This window comes from Corylus avellana, chromosome 11, assembly GCF_965113065.1.
Source record: "Corylus avellana chromosome 11, dhCorAvel1.hap1.2, whole genome shotgun sequence".
NCBI classification, from domain to species: Eukaryota; Viridiplantae; Streptophyta; class Magnoliopsida; order Fagales; family Betulaceae; genus Corylus; species Corylus avellana.
In genome coordinates this window covers 3,813,581-3,828,527 of record NC_142500.1, presented here as the reverse complement: position 1 = coordinate 3,828,527, position 14,947 = coordinate 3,813,581, and the positions used below count along the sequence as shown (strand labels likewise).

At 34.6% G+C, this 14,947-nt stretch overlaps 2 protein-coding genes across 3 annotated transcripts; both read right to left on the bottom strand.

The window, feature by feature from the left end:
- Nucleotides 1-5,284: 5,284 nt before the first annotated feature.
- On the bottom strand, nt 5,285-8,970 carry LOC132165444 (serine/threonine protein phosphatase 2A 57 kDa regulatory subunit B' kappa isoform). 2 transcript variants are annotated; one of them, XM_059576014.2, is made up of 4 exons: nt 8,620-8,970; nt 6,252-7,438; nt 5,683-5,989; nt 5,285-5,599 (listed from the first exon to the last, which is right to left on the bottom strand). In XM_059576014.2, the coding sequence occupies exons 2-4, from the start codon at nt 7,401-7,403 to the stop codon at nt 5,592-5,594; spliced, it is 1,467 nt and encodes a 488-aa protein (XP_059431997.1). In that variant the 5' UTR covers nt 7,404-7,438; nt 8,620-8,970; the 3' UTR covers nt 5,285-5,591. The 2 variants fall into 2 exon arrangements, with proteins under 2 accessions (XP_059431997.1, XP_059431996.1); XM_059576013.2 differs by having other exon boundaries at nt 5,285-5,989.
- A 2,461-nt stretch (nt 8,971-11,431) lies between these two features.
- On the bottom strand, nt 11,432-14,669 carry LOC132165955 (auxin-responsive protein IAA1). Its single transcript, XM_059576672.2, has 5 exons — nt 14,346-14,669; nt 13,619-13,803; nt 12,350-12,461; nt 11,790-11,851; nt 11,432-11,653 (listed from the first exon to the last, which is right to left on the bottom strand). Exons 1-5 carry the CDS (start codon nt 14,609-14,611, stop codon nt 11,619-11,621), a joined length of 660 nt encoding a protein of 219 aa, XP_059432655.2. The 5' UTR covers nt 14,612-14,669; the 3' UTR covers nt 11,432-11,618.
- Nucleotides 14,670-14,947: the final 278 nt, after the last annotated feature.

Genomic DNA, 14,947 nt, shown 5'->3' with positions numbered 1-14,947 from the left:
CCCACACATTTGTTAAGAGTTAAATTGCCAAAAAGTAGGAAAGGCAATCGAACCCATTTCACTGATAAACCATAATCAAATAAAAATCACAACTGTCGAATAATCTGTATTCAATTCCAAGAAACACAAAATCAAGCCAATCGAAATACAAATCAAAGAACATCAAGAGGGCGTGGATTTGGGGTTGGAATCACTTTCGCAAAGCTTGTTGTAATCCTTGATCTCCTCATAGTACACGTCCCGCATGCACCTACTGCCACAACAATCCCCTGGCAAGGGCTTCTCCGGCGGCGGAGGCAATTTCTGCTTCGATTCTTCTTTCGATTCCTTCTCATTCTTCGATTTTTTTTTTTTTTTTTAATTTTATTTTATTTTTTTATAATAATAATAATAATATGATCCGTGGGTTACAATACGGGTGGGTTAGATCCACGGGTCAAAAGTTTTTTTTTAAAAAAAATTATTTTTTAATAAAAATTAAGGGTATTTTAGTAATTCATACTCCTACGTTAGGATTTTCTGTTAAATCTTAACGGAAGGGGAAAAGTGGAAAGAAATCAAAGTTCGATATACCAAAGTAAGAGACTTTAAATATTGAGAGTGTTTGCGAAAAGCGCGTAAGTTCATGGTGGGTAAGTGAAGTTTTCCTTAACAAAATTAGAACATAAAAAAAATTACAAAAAATAAAAATGAAAGACTTAATTATACGAACCAAGCATAAAGGAAGCCTTTCTCTTCGAGGCGTCTCCAGAAATGATCAATGGGCGACACCACTTGAGAACCCGGCGGTGACTGCGCATACATTCTTCTCCCTTCTTCCTTCGCTCACTAAGTAGGTTTTCAAGGACATTACGCGTACAAATGCAAGAAATGGGTAACAGAAATGTGGAAAAGGGAGAGGTGGGATGAGTGATAAAATAGACATTTGTAGGAAACCTGATATGCATGATCTGAGGGTAGTTTCTCATTCCTCTGAATTTTATGGCCTTCTATGAGGGAGGAGTTGGAGTCCGAATGCAGGTGTAGTTAGCATTGGAGTTCCGAGAGAAATTGAGGGTCAGCAACCAGGGTAACCAAGAAAATTTTTGAAAGGTGAAAGGAAGCATTTGACTCCTCTCAACTCACTCTCTCTGTCCATGGTTCTGAGCTTCTGGCCTCTCTGATTTCTTAAGAATCTGTTTGGAATTGCGTTTATAAAATAAAATTTTGAAGTTAAAAAGAGTTTTTGGGTAAAAGTTTTATTTTTAAATTTTTGTCAAAAATGTGTTTTGGTTATTTTTATGTTTTTTTTACCCTTAAAAGCGATTTTAATTTTTTTTTTATCAAATAAGTACTTTTTTCTTCAAACAAACTTTTTGAGTGTTAAAAACACTTTTTGACCCCTCAAACATAATCCCAAACAAATTATAAGATCCGGACACACATTTTCAAGAATCCCAATCCCTCTTTTTATATAATTACCTGCTTATTATTTATTCTTATTATTTTTTTCTTTGTGTATGGAACGTAGACGTGTCACTTTTTATGATTTAATCGTGAATACCGTAATAGTTTGATGTAAATAAAACGTGGACAGCTCACTTTATCATTTAATGGTAATTTTTTTTTTCCTGAGAATGGCAGTAATAGTTAGATGTAAATAAAGCACAGGTCACATCATAGTTTCCCCTTGTACTCCATGGTAAAACTATGCCGTTTTACCTTCCCTTTTCCTTTTGTTGGTGTAAACCAGAGAGACAGAGAGAGAGAAAGATGAATTGATGATTGGGTTGGTAATAAAGTTGGGAACGTGAATTATAGTAAAACTGACCAATTCATGGTTATTGCCGGTCAAATAACAGACAGAAAAGCATATATCGCTATCGACCAATGTGCATGCCCAAATGATAGTGTATATATATATATATATATATATATATATATATATATATATAATTTACATATAGATAAGGCCTAAGGCAAACATATGAGAAAATTTTAGAAAGTTAGGCCGGCCGTAATCGAATTGAGTACAGTTGAGTATTGAATGTTCAGGTTTTGTTTGTTTAATTTTTTTCGAAGATGAACCAAAAGCTTATCATTGAGTTAGATAATTTATTCAAACTTTATTTATTTATTTTTTGAGCGAAATTGAACTTGTTCACAAGATAGCAAGATATAAAGTAATGTTGTGCTGTTTAATTTTTTTTTTGGGTACATGTTGGCTAATTATTAGTTGATTAATTATTGTTAAAATTTATCATTTAAGTTAATTAGATAAACTAACTTGAATCTTAAATAAACTAATCTCAAGTACTATATGTTTGTCTTATAATAAGTTATACATTATTTACACACACATACACACACACAAACTCACTCATATATACGCATACACATGCACATATCAAGACTCACAATTACACTAATTCAAGCTATATCTTTACATTATGAAGACTTTTTTTCTTTTTCTTTTTTTCTAATTTTTATTTAATGCTTAAGATGTTTCCATTACAAAGTTAATTTTTTTTTTTTTTTTAAAAAAAAAAAATGAAGTTATATATATGAGTTTATATGAGTTGAGTTGAGTTGAGTCGCATTTATGCGAGTTTGACTTCTTTAATAAACAAGCTTGAAAATTTGCTCATGCTTTGCTCGTTTAGTAAATAAAAATCAATCACAAGCCAAGTCAATCTGATCCGTGTCTAAGCGTGTTCGCTAGCGACTCTATTCATTCACAAGCCCTACTAAGAAGTGATATAAGTCCATTTTATTTTTTATTTTCTTCCATCACCCCAATTGTAATATGATATGAAATTCTGTTTAATAAGATCTAGCAACAAGATATAATAACAACACTCGCAAGTCATGTATCAACAAAAACAACGATATAACGCGAAATAAAAGAGGAATAATTAATTAGTATCGAAATTAAACAAGTCATTAAATAAAATCTTCCCTAAGAAAATAAGATGACATAACTTTTATGTTGGTTACACACAATGAGAGACAGAGAGAGATTCGAACTAGTGACCTCTACTTCATAAACTGTGGCTCTCAGCCAATTGAACTACCCACTGAGGACGTGTTTTGGTTCCTTATTTCTTCCTCATCCAATAAAAATAATTGGAGATTTTTGTGTACCTTCAAGTTTACTTAACTCAATTTAGTCATACCATAATTCAACAAAATTTTAGTTCCAATCTAATTATAGCTAAACCCTAATAAGTGGATCGGCTACATAAATTTTGTTTTGCCATTAAACTTTATATTGATTTCATGAATACACTGCTAATAATTAATGAAACTGAAATAAAATGGAGATTTCGTGAAAAACAATAACAATAGTAATTAATTAATACACGAAGCAAGCATAAAGGCAGCCTTTCTCCTCATGAGTCATGGCGTACTTTTTTGGACATGATCAAAAAATATGCATGGATTTTACATTTATTTGTGCTTGCAGGATAAGCATGCGTGCACGGGAGCAATTATTACAGAAATGAGAAACCCATCATGCTCATGTTATTATTATGATTTATAATTTGAAAAACGTTAGGTGTTCTTCTAGTGTTTTTTTGGTATTCTCATAACTGTGATATGGCTTTTAAAATTATCGTTGAATTTGTAATTATCATTATTGACTTTAATCTATTGGTGATTTTAAAAGCCATATCACAGTTAGAAGGATACCAAGAAAACAATAGAAGAACACATAGTATTTCTTATATATATATATATATACATGCTACCACCATCATCATTGGTTGAGCAAATAGATGAGAGATATCGTTTTCATTTTCATTTTCGTAGGATCCACCATATAAAACTTGAGTTGAAACTTGAAAGTCAAGTCTATTACGGCTCCCCCACATAGCTTACTTGCTACCAAAGGAAATGGGTTTGAACTTTGAAGTATACCATATGTCGGTTACTTAAAAAAAAAAAGAAAAAAAAAGTCACTTAAAATACCTTACATCAGTTGGTATAAAATGAACAACTTATCTAGTTACAATCCTAGACAAGTCGATCTCTCTCGACCGAAAACCCAAATCTTCTCCCTCTCCAAAGCCTCATCCTAGAAAGCAGTGTTCTCGATTTTATTTGGCATTCACTTCTCCCTCTCTAATTTTGTTATTACTCGTCTCTTTTAGAAGTTGGTCAGAAACTAAATTTAGTATGAGTGCTTTTAGCCGCACTCACGACATCTCACCAAGAGCCGTTGCAACAAGCTCTACTAGCAGCTTTCACACTCACTTGCTCCATCAAGAGGATTCCCCCCAAGGGTATGAAAATGACCTACTTTGAATTGATGTTAAGGATAAAGTTCTTTTTAATTGGTCTGTTATGTATTTGGTATCCGTAATTTTGTTGTTGTGTGGTTTCTGTAGTTTGGTGTTCTTGTTCATCTCAAAAAGCTCCCTAATATGGTTAATACAGTGTCAAATAAAAACAATAAAAAATGGGTCAAATAAATAACTCGCTGTATTAACTTTTAAGCACATTGATCAATAAAAGGACAACAAAAAAAGGTAAACTTCTGTAGCAAACCAAAATGACTAGCTGCTGGAAGGCACACCTCCTACGACCACAATGGGTCTTGGTTGCCATTTCAGGGAGAATTGCAGAGAGATGAACTGAGCTAGAGTTGTTGCAGAGGAACAAGCCAAATCTACTCCTCTTTATCTCTCTCCCCCAGCATGATGTGTTTCTCACATACTTAAAGAACCCATATCATCACTCTGAATTTGCTATGTATCAATGGAATCTCATCATCCATACATAGCCAATTTTTGTAAGAAGTTTCAGTCCCTTTTAAAATGTGCCCATCTTTTTGCTCTATGACGGCATCCTATTTCTCAATGCAGTAGGGGCTCCTCACCTCATCTTCTTGAAGCCACTTTTGTTGGACCCTTTTCAACGAGCATTCCCACCTGAGCTCGTATTGCATGGTCCTAATGTGATGCAACAGCCAACAGGCTACCTCAGCAACCATCAACATATGTCACCATCTCAACCACCGGTCACCTCGTCATCTATCGATGCTCCAAAAGACTACCTGCGAAGCATCTCCACCGTCCATTGCTTGCAGCTGACGACTACCCTTTCTGGCCCTTGTGCCAAACCCCCTTCCTTTATTATCTTATCTATCTTCTCTTTTTATCTTCAACAATAGTATTTTGACTTTGCCTAGAACAGAAAATTTAATAAATAAATAAATAAATAAATAATGCCATCTGCTACTTCTCCCTTCACTCTTGAAGCATGTAAATTCCAACATAGAACCATGGCTTTGAGAGAGAGCTAGAGAGAAAGAGATGGGATTAGTATATACATCTTTGCCATATCAAAGCAAATGGCTTCAGTCTTGCTATAATCTCCAAAAGCATGAAAGCACGATCAGCAAATTCTTAGGGGATACAATAGAACAAATAAAAATACAGGGAAATACAGACAGCTCTTGGGCAAGGATACAGGAGAAGGTCAATACACAATCCCAAGGAATCCCGTCAATCCCGACCTCTTGTGCGCAGAATGAACCTTCAAGGCAGCAGCAGCATAACCACTCAACACAATCTCATCACAGCATCTTTGTGCAGATAGAAACCCGGTTATGATTCTACGATAATGTTTAACCCTATTAGCCAAGCAATTAGCAAGCTACAGAGCATGTGGCAGGTTTTTCCTGGACTAAAATATTACCAGCAAAAGGTTGGAGAGCAGCAGCGTTTTCCAGGCGTTCCCACGTCAATCTCCGCTTCTCAGCCGCCACGCTTAACCTTGAATCTTCCTCCTCCAACTTACGTTGGCAGGCAATTGCCAGCTCCTCATCCATCTCATAAAACATCCTCCTCAGATTTAGGGTCAGGTTGAGCACAGCCTGATTCCAGTGATTCTGAGCGTTTCGCTCAAGAGCTGAGAACACGAGAGGCAGGATCACCTGCCTGTTATGTGAGATAAGATTGAGGATGTGCTCATTGTTCCATAGCAAGTGGGCACGTTCAGCCACCTGAAAATTATCAAAGCAAGAAGAATATAACCTTCATATTGTTTTTCAAATCCACTACAACGTCCCACCATCTAATAAACAACGTCTTACATGGTGCACTCTATTCTTTTCATCACCATACTTTCTACACAATCAAAAGAAACTATAGTTGAAAGCTTCTAATTCTGACCAAAGACACATTTCTGTGTATAAGACACCAAAGGAGACTCTTATGCAACAAGCATGTCATTAGTAAGGAGCAACAACATAACAGAAAAGTTACCTGGTAATGGGAGCTATTGAGGAGGCATCCTATACGCCGGAACAGTGGGATCATGATCTTTTGGAACTCAACCATACCAGTCATTTCCAAAACCTCTTCCAACTCACTTATGAACATCAATTCCTTCTGGCTATTTGTAACAGGCCAGTACTTCAACAGTCCCTTAATCACAACGCTGGCCAACTTTGGATCCTTATCTATAAACTGTACAACACAATACGTCAATGGTTGATGATAAATGCCTATTGATTTTGGTTTGTGTAAAGGAATCAGAGCCCTCCATAAGAACATCTTGTGTTCCTCCTTCAAAGGCAATGCAAACCCACTAATTACACTCCCAAAAATCTCCAACAGCTCCGCAATTCCATTATGTCGCTCAGTTTCTAAAACAAATCGATAGATGATATTGCTAACAGCCTTTCGAATAAAAGGCCTGTGTACCATGAATTTCCCATAGATCCTATGCAGAATTGTTTTTAAACAGTCTCTTTCTCTCGGGTCCTCAGAATCAAAGAGGTCAAGTAATCTCACAATAAAAGAATGATCTACATACTTTTTTGCCACTTTTGCGTCAAGAGACCCATAACTGATAAACCGAAGAAGTAGGTCATACACAATTTGCAAATGTGACCAAGCAGGATCAAACATTGGTTCTTCATCTTCTGCCTCACCCCCAGCACAATTAGAACGATATTTAGGGGGGAAAATCCTGAACAGGTTAACTGCACACATTTTACACACTGCAGCAATTGCTGGTTCACTGAACTTTGCGGACCCAGAAGAAACAAAATCAACAAGCTCTATCAATGCTTGACGTTTAAGATCTTGCTTATCTGGATCACTAAATTCGTGAACCTCACAGCAGAGGTTCAACTTACTGACAAACAGGTTCTGCTTCTGTGAATTTGAAACATCTTTGAAGGATAGATGGGCCTCCACTGCCTCAACTCCAGCTGCAATGCTTGTGGGAAAAACTGCTGAAGACACCCTTTTCACAACATTTAATTTGCTTGAAAGAGCACTGCCAACATTTGTACATTGAAATCCATTGCCCGAATTAGCAGTAATGTTGCCAGAATCACTCCCTGCAGAATCTACTTGGTCAGGTTTTGACAACTTCCGAGGGAGTTTGCTCAGAATTTGCTTGAGCATGGTGGCAGCCTTGCAAAATCCAACAGACAGACCCCCTGGAGCAAATGAAGAATTAAATCAAAAACTTTATTTTTAGAGGGTGTTGGTGGGGCCTTCGGAAGTACAAAGAGAAACTGATGCAGGGAAGTATTTGTATATAATTATAATGCTTAACTTCTGAGGAAATATCCAGAAAACAGATTCATGCTTAAATTCTTGAAAAGTGAGACAACAATAATGGACTCGAAACATATATGAGCACAATTTCTGCAAATATCAATGCATAAAAACTAACGGCGATCTAATACCACAGATGAATTAGATTCACAAGGCCAGATACAACTAAAAAGTGATGGAATTAATATAAAAACACGCAAAAGGAAATGACCACAAGAGGATGAAAAACACAATATCAATGCTCAATTTTGGCATTTAGGAAAACCTGGTCCAGAAAATTTTTCATTTCTATACAGTTACTCTTTTGGATGCCCATCTACTAGAACATAAATTGGAAATGCAGGTTGCATTCAAACTCACATGTTTCATTAATTTGACTAATTTGATCAACAAGATATCTTAGTGATCTTACAATCATAAGTATGAACTGGCTCATCTATCAGAAGGAAGACAAATTAATTTTAAATCAAAGTGACCAAAGCCTAGAACTAATAACTCAAATGAATTACAAATTTAAACTTATTACTTATCGCTCAAGCCTGAGTTGCCACCGGCATTGTCCAGCAGATTCAAAGCCCAAATCAGATGTCTGGCAACTAATTCAATACATGAGCTAGAAAGGGAAAGCTATAAAAGATATTTTGCTAAAAGAGAGAAAGAAAAAAGACCTCCTGTAAGCAGTAAAAATAAAAATTGTACCGAGCTATAACCAGCAACTAAGAACATTAGTAATACCAAACTAAATTTTGACGATAGCAGAGATTTTTGTGGATTAAACTCTAGATCTGGGGCTAATAGTAGAACAGAACAAGGAATCACCATAAAAATCTACACCACCGCATCACAGAAAACAAGTGGCCAGAAACCCAGATCACCATTATTTTCATCACCACAAAAAAAAAAAAAAACAACTTGAACAAACCCAGCTACAATCTTCACTATGTAAATACTAAATTTCCATGGCCAACAATTAATGTGGAAATCTAAGCAGTTTAGCTTAATTCAACAAACACATACACACATACTTTGAGAGAGAGAGAGAGAGAGAGAGAGAAGAAACCTGTTATTTGAACTGAAAAAGATGAGATCTTTAGCAAAGGAGAGAGAGAAATGAATTCAGAGTTTCATGTTGGAGTGACAGAAGCATTTTAAGCTTTAAAATAAAGCATTGGGGGTGGAGGCAGAGGGGCGGGGTTGTGGGTGTGAAGGCGTTTTCCTAGTGATCTGATCTTTGATGCAGTATTTGGTCATGTTGGAGCTCCATGGAAGATCAATAAGAGCTCCTCGATTGAAGAGAGGAAGCGGTGTGGCATTTTCTGAGAATTTGCAGCAGGTACCAGATTCACCCAGTCGCCTGCAACGGAAGGTAAAGAAAAACATATACTACCACTAATAATTATAATACCATGAAGATGAAAATTTGAAAAATTGAAAAAATAAAAATAAAAATTTATAAAGTTTTGGGCCCATGTGTTTAAGCCCCCAAGCATCCCAAGGGACCATGAATATTGAATAATACGACTTTTTTTTTTTTTGTTCGGCCTGGGATTACTCTCTCTCTCTCTCTCTCTACTCTCTTTACTTTTCATTCTTCCTGTTTTTATTTTCATTGTCTCCTCAAAAGCATCGCGGTGAATATGTTTGTTGACGCGTTTTATTCATTTATTAAAGTAATAATCTTCTTCACACATGTTTTACAGTACTTGAGAAATGACTGATTTCATTCCCCTACTTAATCTCTTATTTATCTCCATGGAATGGAAGAGATATGCAAATCTGTTATTAAATTTAATTTGTGACATCTCATGAAAGTTCCATAGATTTAATAGTCTGTTTTTTTTTTTTTTTTTAATACTTAATTGGTGTGACATGTTTTAAAATTATCATTGATTTGAGATGATTATTATTGAATTTTAATTTATTGGTAATTTTAAATGTCACATCATATTTGTGAGGACTCTAATCCTCCTTATATTATTACTCATTTAAGTGACTTTTCGTTTTAACCGCTTGAAAAGCCATTTAAAAAAAAAAGAAAAGAAAAGAAAAAGAGCTACTTAAATTAATAATCCCCGTAAGTCATGTCAAATAGGTGTGAAGAATAAAATTACTTTTTTTTTTTTTTAGTAATTCTATTTAATAGAATGTTATATGAGTGTCATACAATTTAATGATGTAACAATAAAAAAAAATCATCTATTTGATTAGTGCTTGTAAAAATCAAAAATCAAAAATCAAAAAATGACTTTCTGCAACGTCATTTTAGTTGTATGTTAGTCGTATATCAGTCTACTAAATAGGATTACTCTTTAGCGATTTTTTGTTACAGTAATGCTATATACTACACATCCTCTTACCATCATTTCACTAAATCAAAGGCTAATGAACACTGTCACATCAGTCCAATAAAAAATATCTGCAATATATAACATTTTTCTTTTATTTGAAAAATAATATATATATTCTAATGTGATATAAATGTAAAAATAATTTTGATACTTAAAAAAATGCTTCACGTTTTAAGTTATTTATTAATGTTTTAATAAGAGAAATAGAAAACAAAGTCATTAACATGATTAACATGACAATTAAAAGAAAGAAAAATGTAGACAGATTTTGTTAGAGAAAAGAGAGAATAATTAATAATTATATGGTGGGTGGGTGCGTTTTGAAGCCCCCCCAATTAGGCTCGAATAATAGCAAAAGAAAAAGGGAAAACAAAAATGAGAAAAAAGGAAGCTGCTTTTTACTGTAAAGGAATAAAAAGATGAGTCCCGAGTGCATGAATGTCATGGAAATGAATACAACTTCCTCTCTTATCTCTTTGGACTCTCATTATTCTACGGCAGCTATCATGAAATATTGTCGCCATCTAATTATGTTGTTTCTCATTTTGATTACATACAAAATGTTATTTAAGGCTTGCCATTTTTACAAACTTATTAACCTTCTCTTCTCTTCTAACATGCAATCTTTGGGTTTTAAGAACCCTCAAAGGACAATTAAAAAAAATTAAGTAAGGAATGACATACATTAAAACGGGCATACATTTGTGTTGTTACTCCCCATTAAAATAGTGCATTGAGGTCTTCAAGACGTAGCTCAATCGGTTAGGACCACGTCTAATGAAGCGGAGGTCATTAGTTCGAATCCTTCTCCCCCCTCTTGTGCGGACATGTCAAAAAAAAAAAATAGTGTATTGAGATCCCCTCCAATTTTTAAAATATGAAATTATTAGATTTTTTAAATTTGAGCCCTAACTTACATTTAACGGTCTAAATAAATGCAAGCAAGTCAAGTAATTTTAGTTTTTAACATGCCCAACCCATTTGCCACAATAACACACAAACCTCTTTATTTATTTGGACCATTAGATATAATAGAATGCTCAAATTTAAAAATACGAGAATCTCATATTTTATAAAATCTAAGGGGATCCAAAAACCGAGTAAAGTAATGGCATGTAACACACGTTACAAGAACTTGTTTGGGATCGCGTTAAGAAATAAAGCTTTTAAAATCAGAAATATCTTTTTTGAAACTGCGTTTTGTCATTTTTAGAGCAAAAACTTCAAAGATGTATTTTTTGAGTTTTTTACCAGACATGCCAATATTTTGTTGATACAACTTTTTATGTATTAAAAATACTGTCTAAACTTCTTAACGCAATTTGGAATTGCATTGAGAATTAAAAAAAGCTTCACTTTTAAGCCTTTTTCAAAAGTATTTTTAGAGTTTAAAAAAAAAAAAAAAAAAGAAGTTAAATTAGTACTTAAATTTGTTTTACCAAATAGATCAATTTTTTGTTTGACACAGCTTTTTTAGCACTAAAATTACTTTTTAAATTTCCTAACACAATTTTAAACAAACTCTAACACTAAAAAGTACATATATTACAAGAAAGCACATATCAGTTATCACTAAAGTAAAAAAAATAAAATAAGTCTTCTTTCTTATTCTTCTACCCTTGATTCACTCATTCCCCAACCAGGAAAATGGGGTTAATCTCTATTCTACCTACTTTCTTTCCATCCAATCTTCTTCTTTGTTGCTTGCTTTTCAAGTTGTGCTTGGAGGAGGAGTACTTCTAGGAGCTGCATTATCATCAATTATTAAAAAAAAAAAAAGTTCAATTAATATCAGAGAAAAAAGAAAAAAGAAAAAAGAAAAACAGTTCAACAAATGGCAGAGGGATTAAAATATTTATAAGGGCTAAAATAATTGTATTACCTAATCCTACAGCCTCTGAGCTTTTCTTCAAGTGAATACGCTTGCATGATTCTCTGAACATTCTGCCATTCAAAAAGGGGAATAAATGATCATATAAATAAATAAAAAGTTTGATATAATATAGAAGAAGCCCACTTCCATTAAATTACAAACTCCAATTAAGCCACTCAAGAACAGATTATCTCCACTTTATACCCAATAACATATTTTTATCTTCCAAATTTAGTGAACAATGGAAATACATATTTAAATGAAGATCTACTTTGCAGGGACCAAACTCCAAATATAGATAAAACAAGGGAGGATGGGGTGCATATTTAATTTATGCGGTGCCGAATTTCTCGAACTATGTTGCAGAAAAGGACACATGAACAAAAGCTGCTAACTTTAATGATTTTTCTCAACCAAACCCCCCATCCCGAAAAAGAAAAAGAAAAGAAAAGGTATAAAAAGTAATTATGAAAAATAGTACTGTCAACCATGCATAAATATTGCGTACAATATTGGCAAATACTGCAAAGAGAAGTGGGTGAAAGGACAATTATTTTTCAGTAACTTACTTCCAAGGGACGTCTCCAACGAGCATCCAGTCACCGTCTTTGTCTTCGTACGTTGGCACATATTCCATTTCCTTCATTGGATCCACTACCTTCCTCTCCCCAAGATAATTGCCTATATCATACGTTTACCAATTTAAATAACACACGTATAATTATTTTATAATTTCTTCACAGCTTTTAATGTGTAATTATTATGGATTGAGATACCCTCATATTAGGTTAAATCCACCAAAGAAAAATACTCCCGAATTGAAGGTTATTTTAAATCATTAAAAAATATCATTTTTATGAAGAAAATTTTCATTTTTTTTTTTTTTTATAAAAAAAATATCAAATAAAAAAAAAAAGACCACATAGGATGTTATTGTTTCAGACTTTTTTTTTTTTTCTTTTTAAATGACCACATTAAAAAAAAAAAGTTTAATAAAAAAGTTGTGTCTCTATCATTCGTCTTTTTCAATCACATGCTAATAATATAGGTTAAAAGTTGTAAAATAATTAAAAATCTAGCATTTTTAAATTAGGTTTAAGCATAAAACTACCCTTTAATATAATTATGTGACTTAAGTTGTAACCGTCACATAATTCCCAAATATGGATTGAGATCAATCCCCTATAATTTTTAGGGTACATGATGCAATAGTTATAATATGAATCGATCATTTAAAATGAATTGTCCAAAATACAACAACACATAAGAGAGATTAAGGGTAGGCCATTGGAGTATTATTTCAATCACTCTCAATTTAGCCTTTAAGATTGTTGAACCACCTCATTTTGAGATGAAAGTGGTTCGGTCACCCCCAAGCCAATCTTAGGGGGTAGCCGAATCATTATTTTGACCATAGAGATAGTTCAGTCACCCTTAAGCCGATCATTGAAGGTAATCAAACCATTCTTTTTATTCACAGGGTGATTCAACTGCCCTAAAGGTCAAATTTGAGATCATATTGAGTGGTTTGGCCACCCTCAATATAATGGTTGGTTCTTACATGGCCTTCCTTTGACTACCTTCAAACACAAACCATTCTTTGTGGTCTTTAAATTGACCTTTAGAAAACCCCTAATAACAAGAAGGGGTGGTTCAGCACCCCTAACGGCTACCACCCCTATGGCTTGCACGCCTCTTCTTCTTCTTCTCTCTTACGTGTTGTCCCATTTTGAATTAAACGGTCCATTTTAGAGGCGTGCAATACCCTAGGCATAGGAATTGAAAGAGATGGGGAATTAATCCACAAAGAAAAGTGTAGAAAGAATATGTGTACTCACCGCGGATAGTGAAGCAAGTGAACATTTTCTCAAAAGCTTTGAGTAGCTCCTGATAGCTATCGTACGTCTCCAGGTCCACTTTACGCAAATATGGCGCTCCATCAACGGCTACTTTCACGTACTTGGAGCCCTCCAACGCCTTCTTTCTAAACGATCTGACCGGTGGCCAACCAACCACTTGTGCCCTTCAATAGTACCGTAAAATAAATAAATAAATAAATTATGCACATATTCCTCTCACACCAACGAATCAACAAATTAAATTTGTGAACAAGGCGAAAATATGGACGATTGGAAACTGTGACAACTCTTTGATTCTTCCATTGATATAGATCGATCTAGAAGAATTATTTATATGGTCGATTCTTCTTTCTTTCTTTGTGTCTCATCTTATCTATATATATATAAAGATAAGATATAAATTTATCACTTTTTTCTCATGTAGAAATATCAATAATAGTCACCTAATATATCCACAAACTTCTCTACCATGATAAAGCATGCAAGCGTTTCATAATTCATGAGTGGATTTCTTGGGAAATTATCATTGAGAATTATTAACGATTCTTAATCGCACCCCAAAACTTTTTTTTGGGAAAATATTTCAAGAAGATGATGATGATAGATATACGTGTCACATGTTATAAACAGTTCTTTCTTGACAAACTTATTCATCTTTTTGTGAATTTATAATGAATTTCTTTAGAGGAAAACACAATAGTCTTACTTTGCAGCTGGGGCTTTCCCGGCACCGGTGACGATATTCTCCGAGTTGTCATCCTCGTCAGCAAGAGTTTTGCCACGCGGCTTGCTGGTAGAGCTCCCCAGGTTAAGATCCACCGTCTCGATGAATCCACGTTTCGTGCAGTTCCTGCCTCCGGCGAGAGCCGGAGAACGAGCCTCGCCAGGTAATCCTAAGGTGAGCTCCGTATCCTTAAAGATAGCGCTGCTGACGTCAGACTCCGACCGCTCCGAGGTTGTCTCCGGTGGCATACTGTGAGGCTTGTGGGATCAAATGCTTCTACTGTGTTTTTTTTTTTTGTGTTGTTGTTCTTTGTAGCCTGTGGCTGTGAATATGTGAACGTGTGGATGTTCGGGGTTCTGAATATATAGGGAACAGAAGGCCAATGGGATGATGCCACGTGCAGTACTGTGATAGAATCAAGCTTTGAAGTTTGGGCCAATCTGTCGGTACATTCAATCAGTTCAGTTTCATTTCTCCCACACACTGATTCGTGTTTGAAATACAATATTTGAAAAAGGTCTCGAAAAGCACCAACGACAAAACTGTGTACAAATCACTTTTATATATTAAAAAAAAAAAAAAAA

Coding starts and splice junctions, on each gene's coding strand:
- LOC132165444 (XM_059576013.2), bottom strand. CDS start 7,403: ATGCTCAAGCAAATTCTGAGCAAACTCCCTCGGAAGTTGTCAAAACCT. Junction 5,990..6,251: donor TCAATAGCTCCCATTACCAG/GTAACTTTTCTG, acceptor GATAATTTTCAG/GTGGCTGAACGTGCCCACTT.
- LOC132165955 (XM_059576672.2), bottom strand. CDS start 14,611: ATGCCACCGGAGACAACCTCGGAGCGGTCGGAGTCTGACGTCAGCAGC. Junction 13,804..14,345: donor GGGAAAGCCCCAGCTGCAAA/GTAAGACTATTG, acceptor GTACTATTGAAG/GGCACAAGTGGTTGGTTGGC. Junction 12,462..13,618: donor CACTTGCTTCACTATCCGCG/GTGAGTACACAT, acceptor CGTATGATATAG/GCAATTATCTTGGGGAGAGG.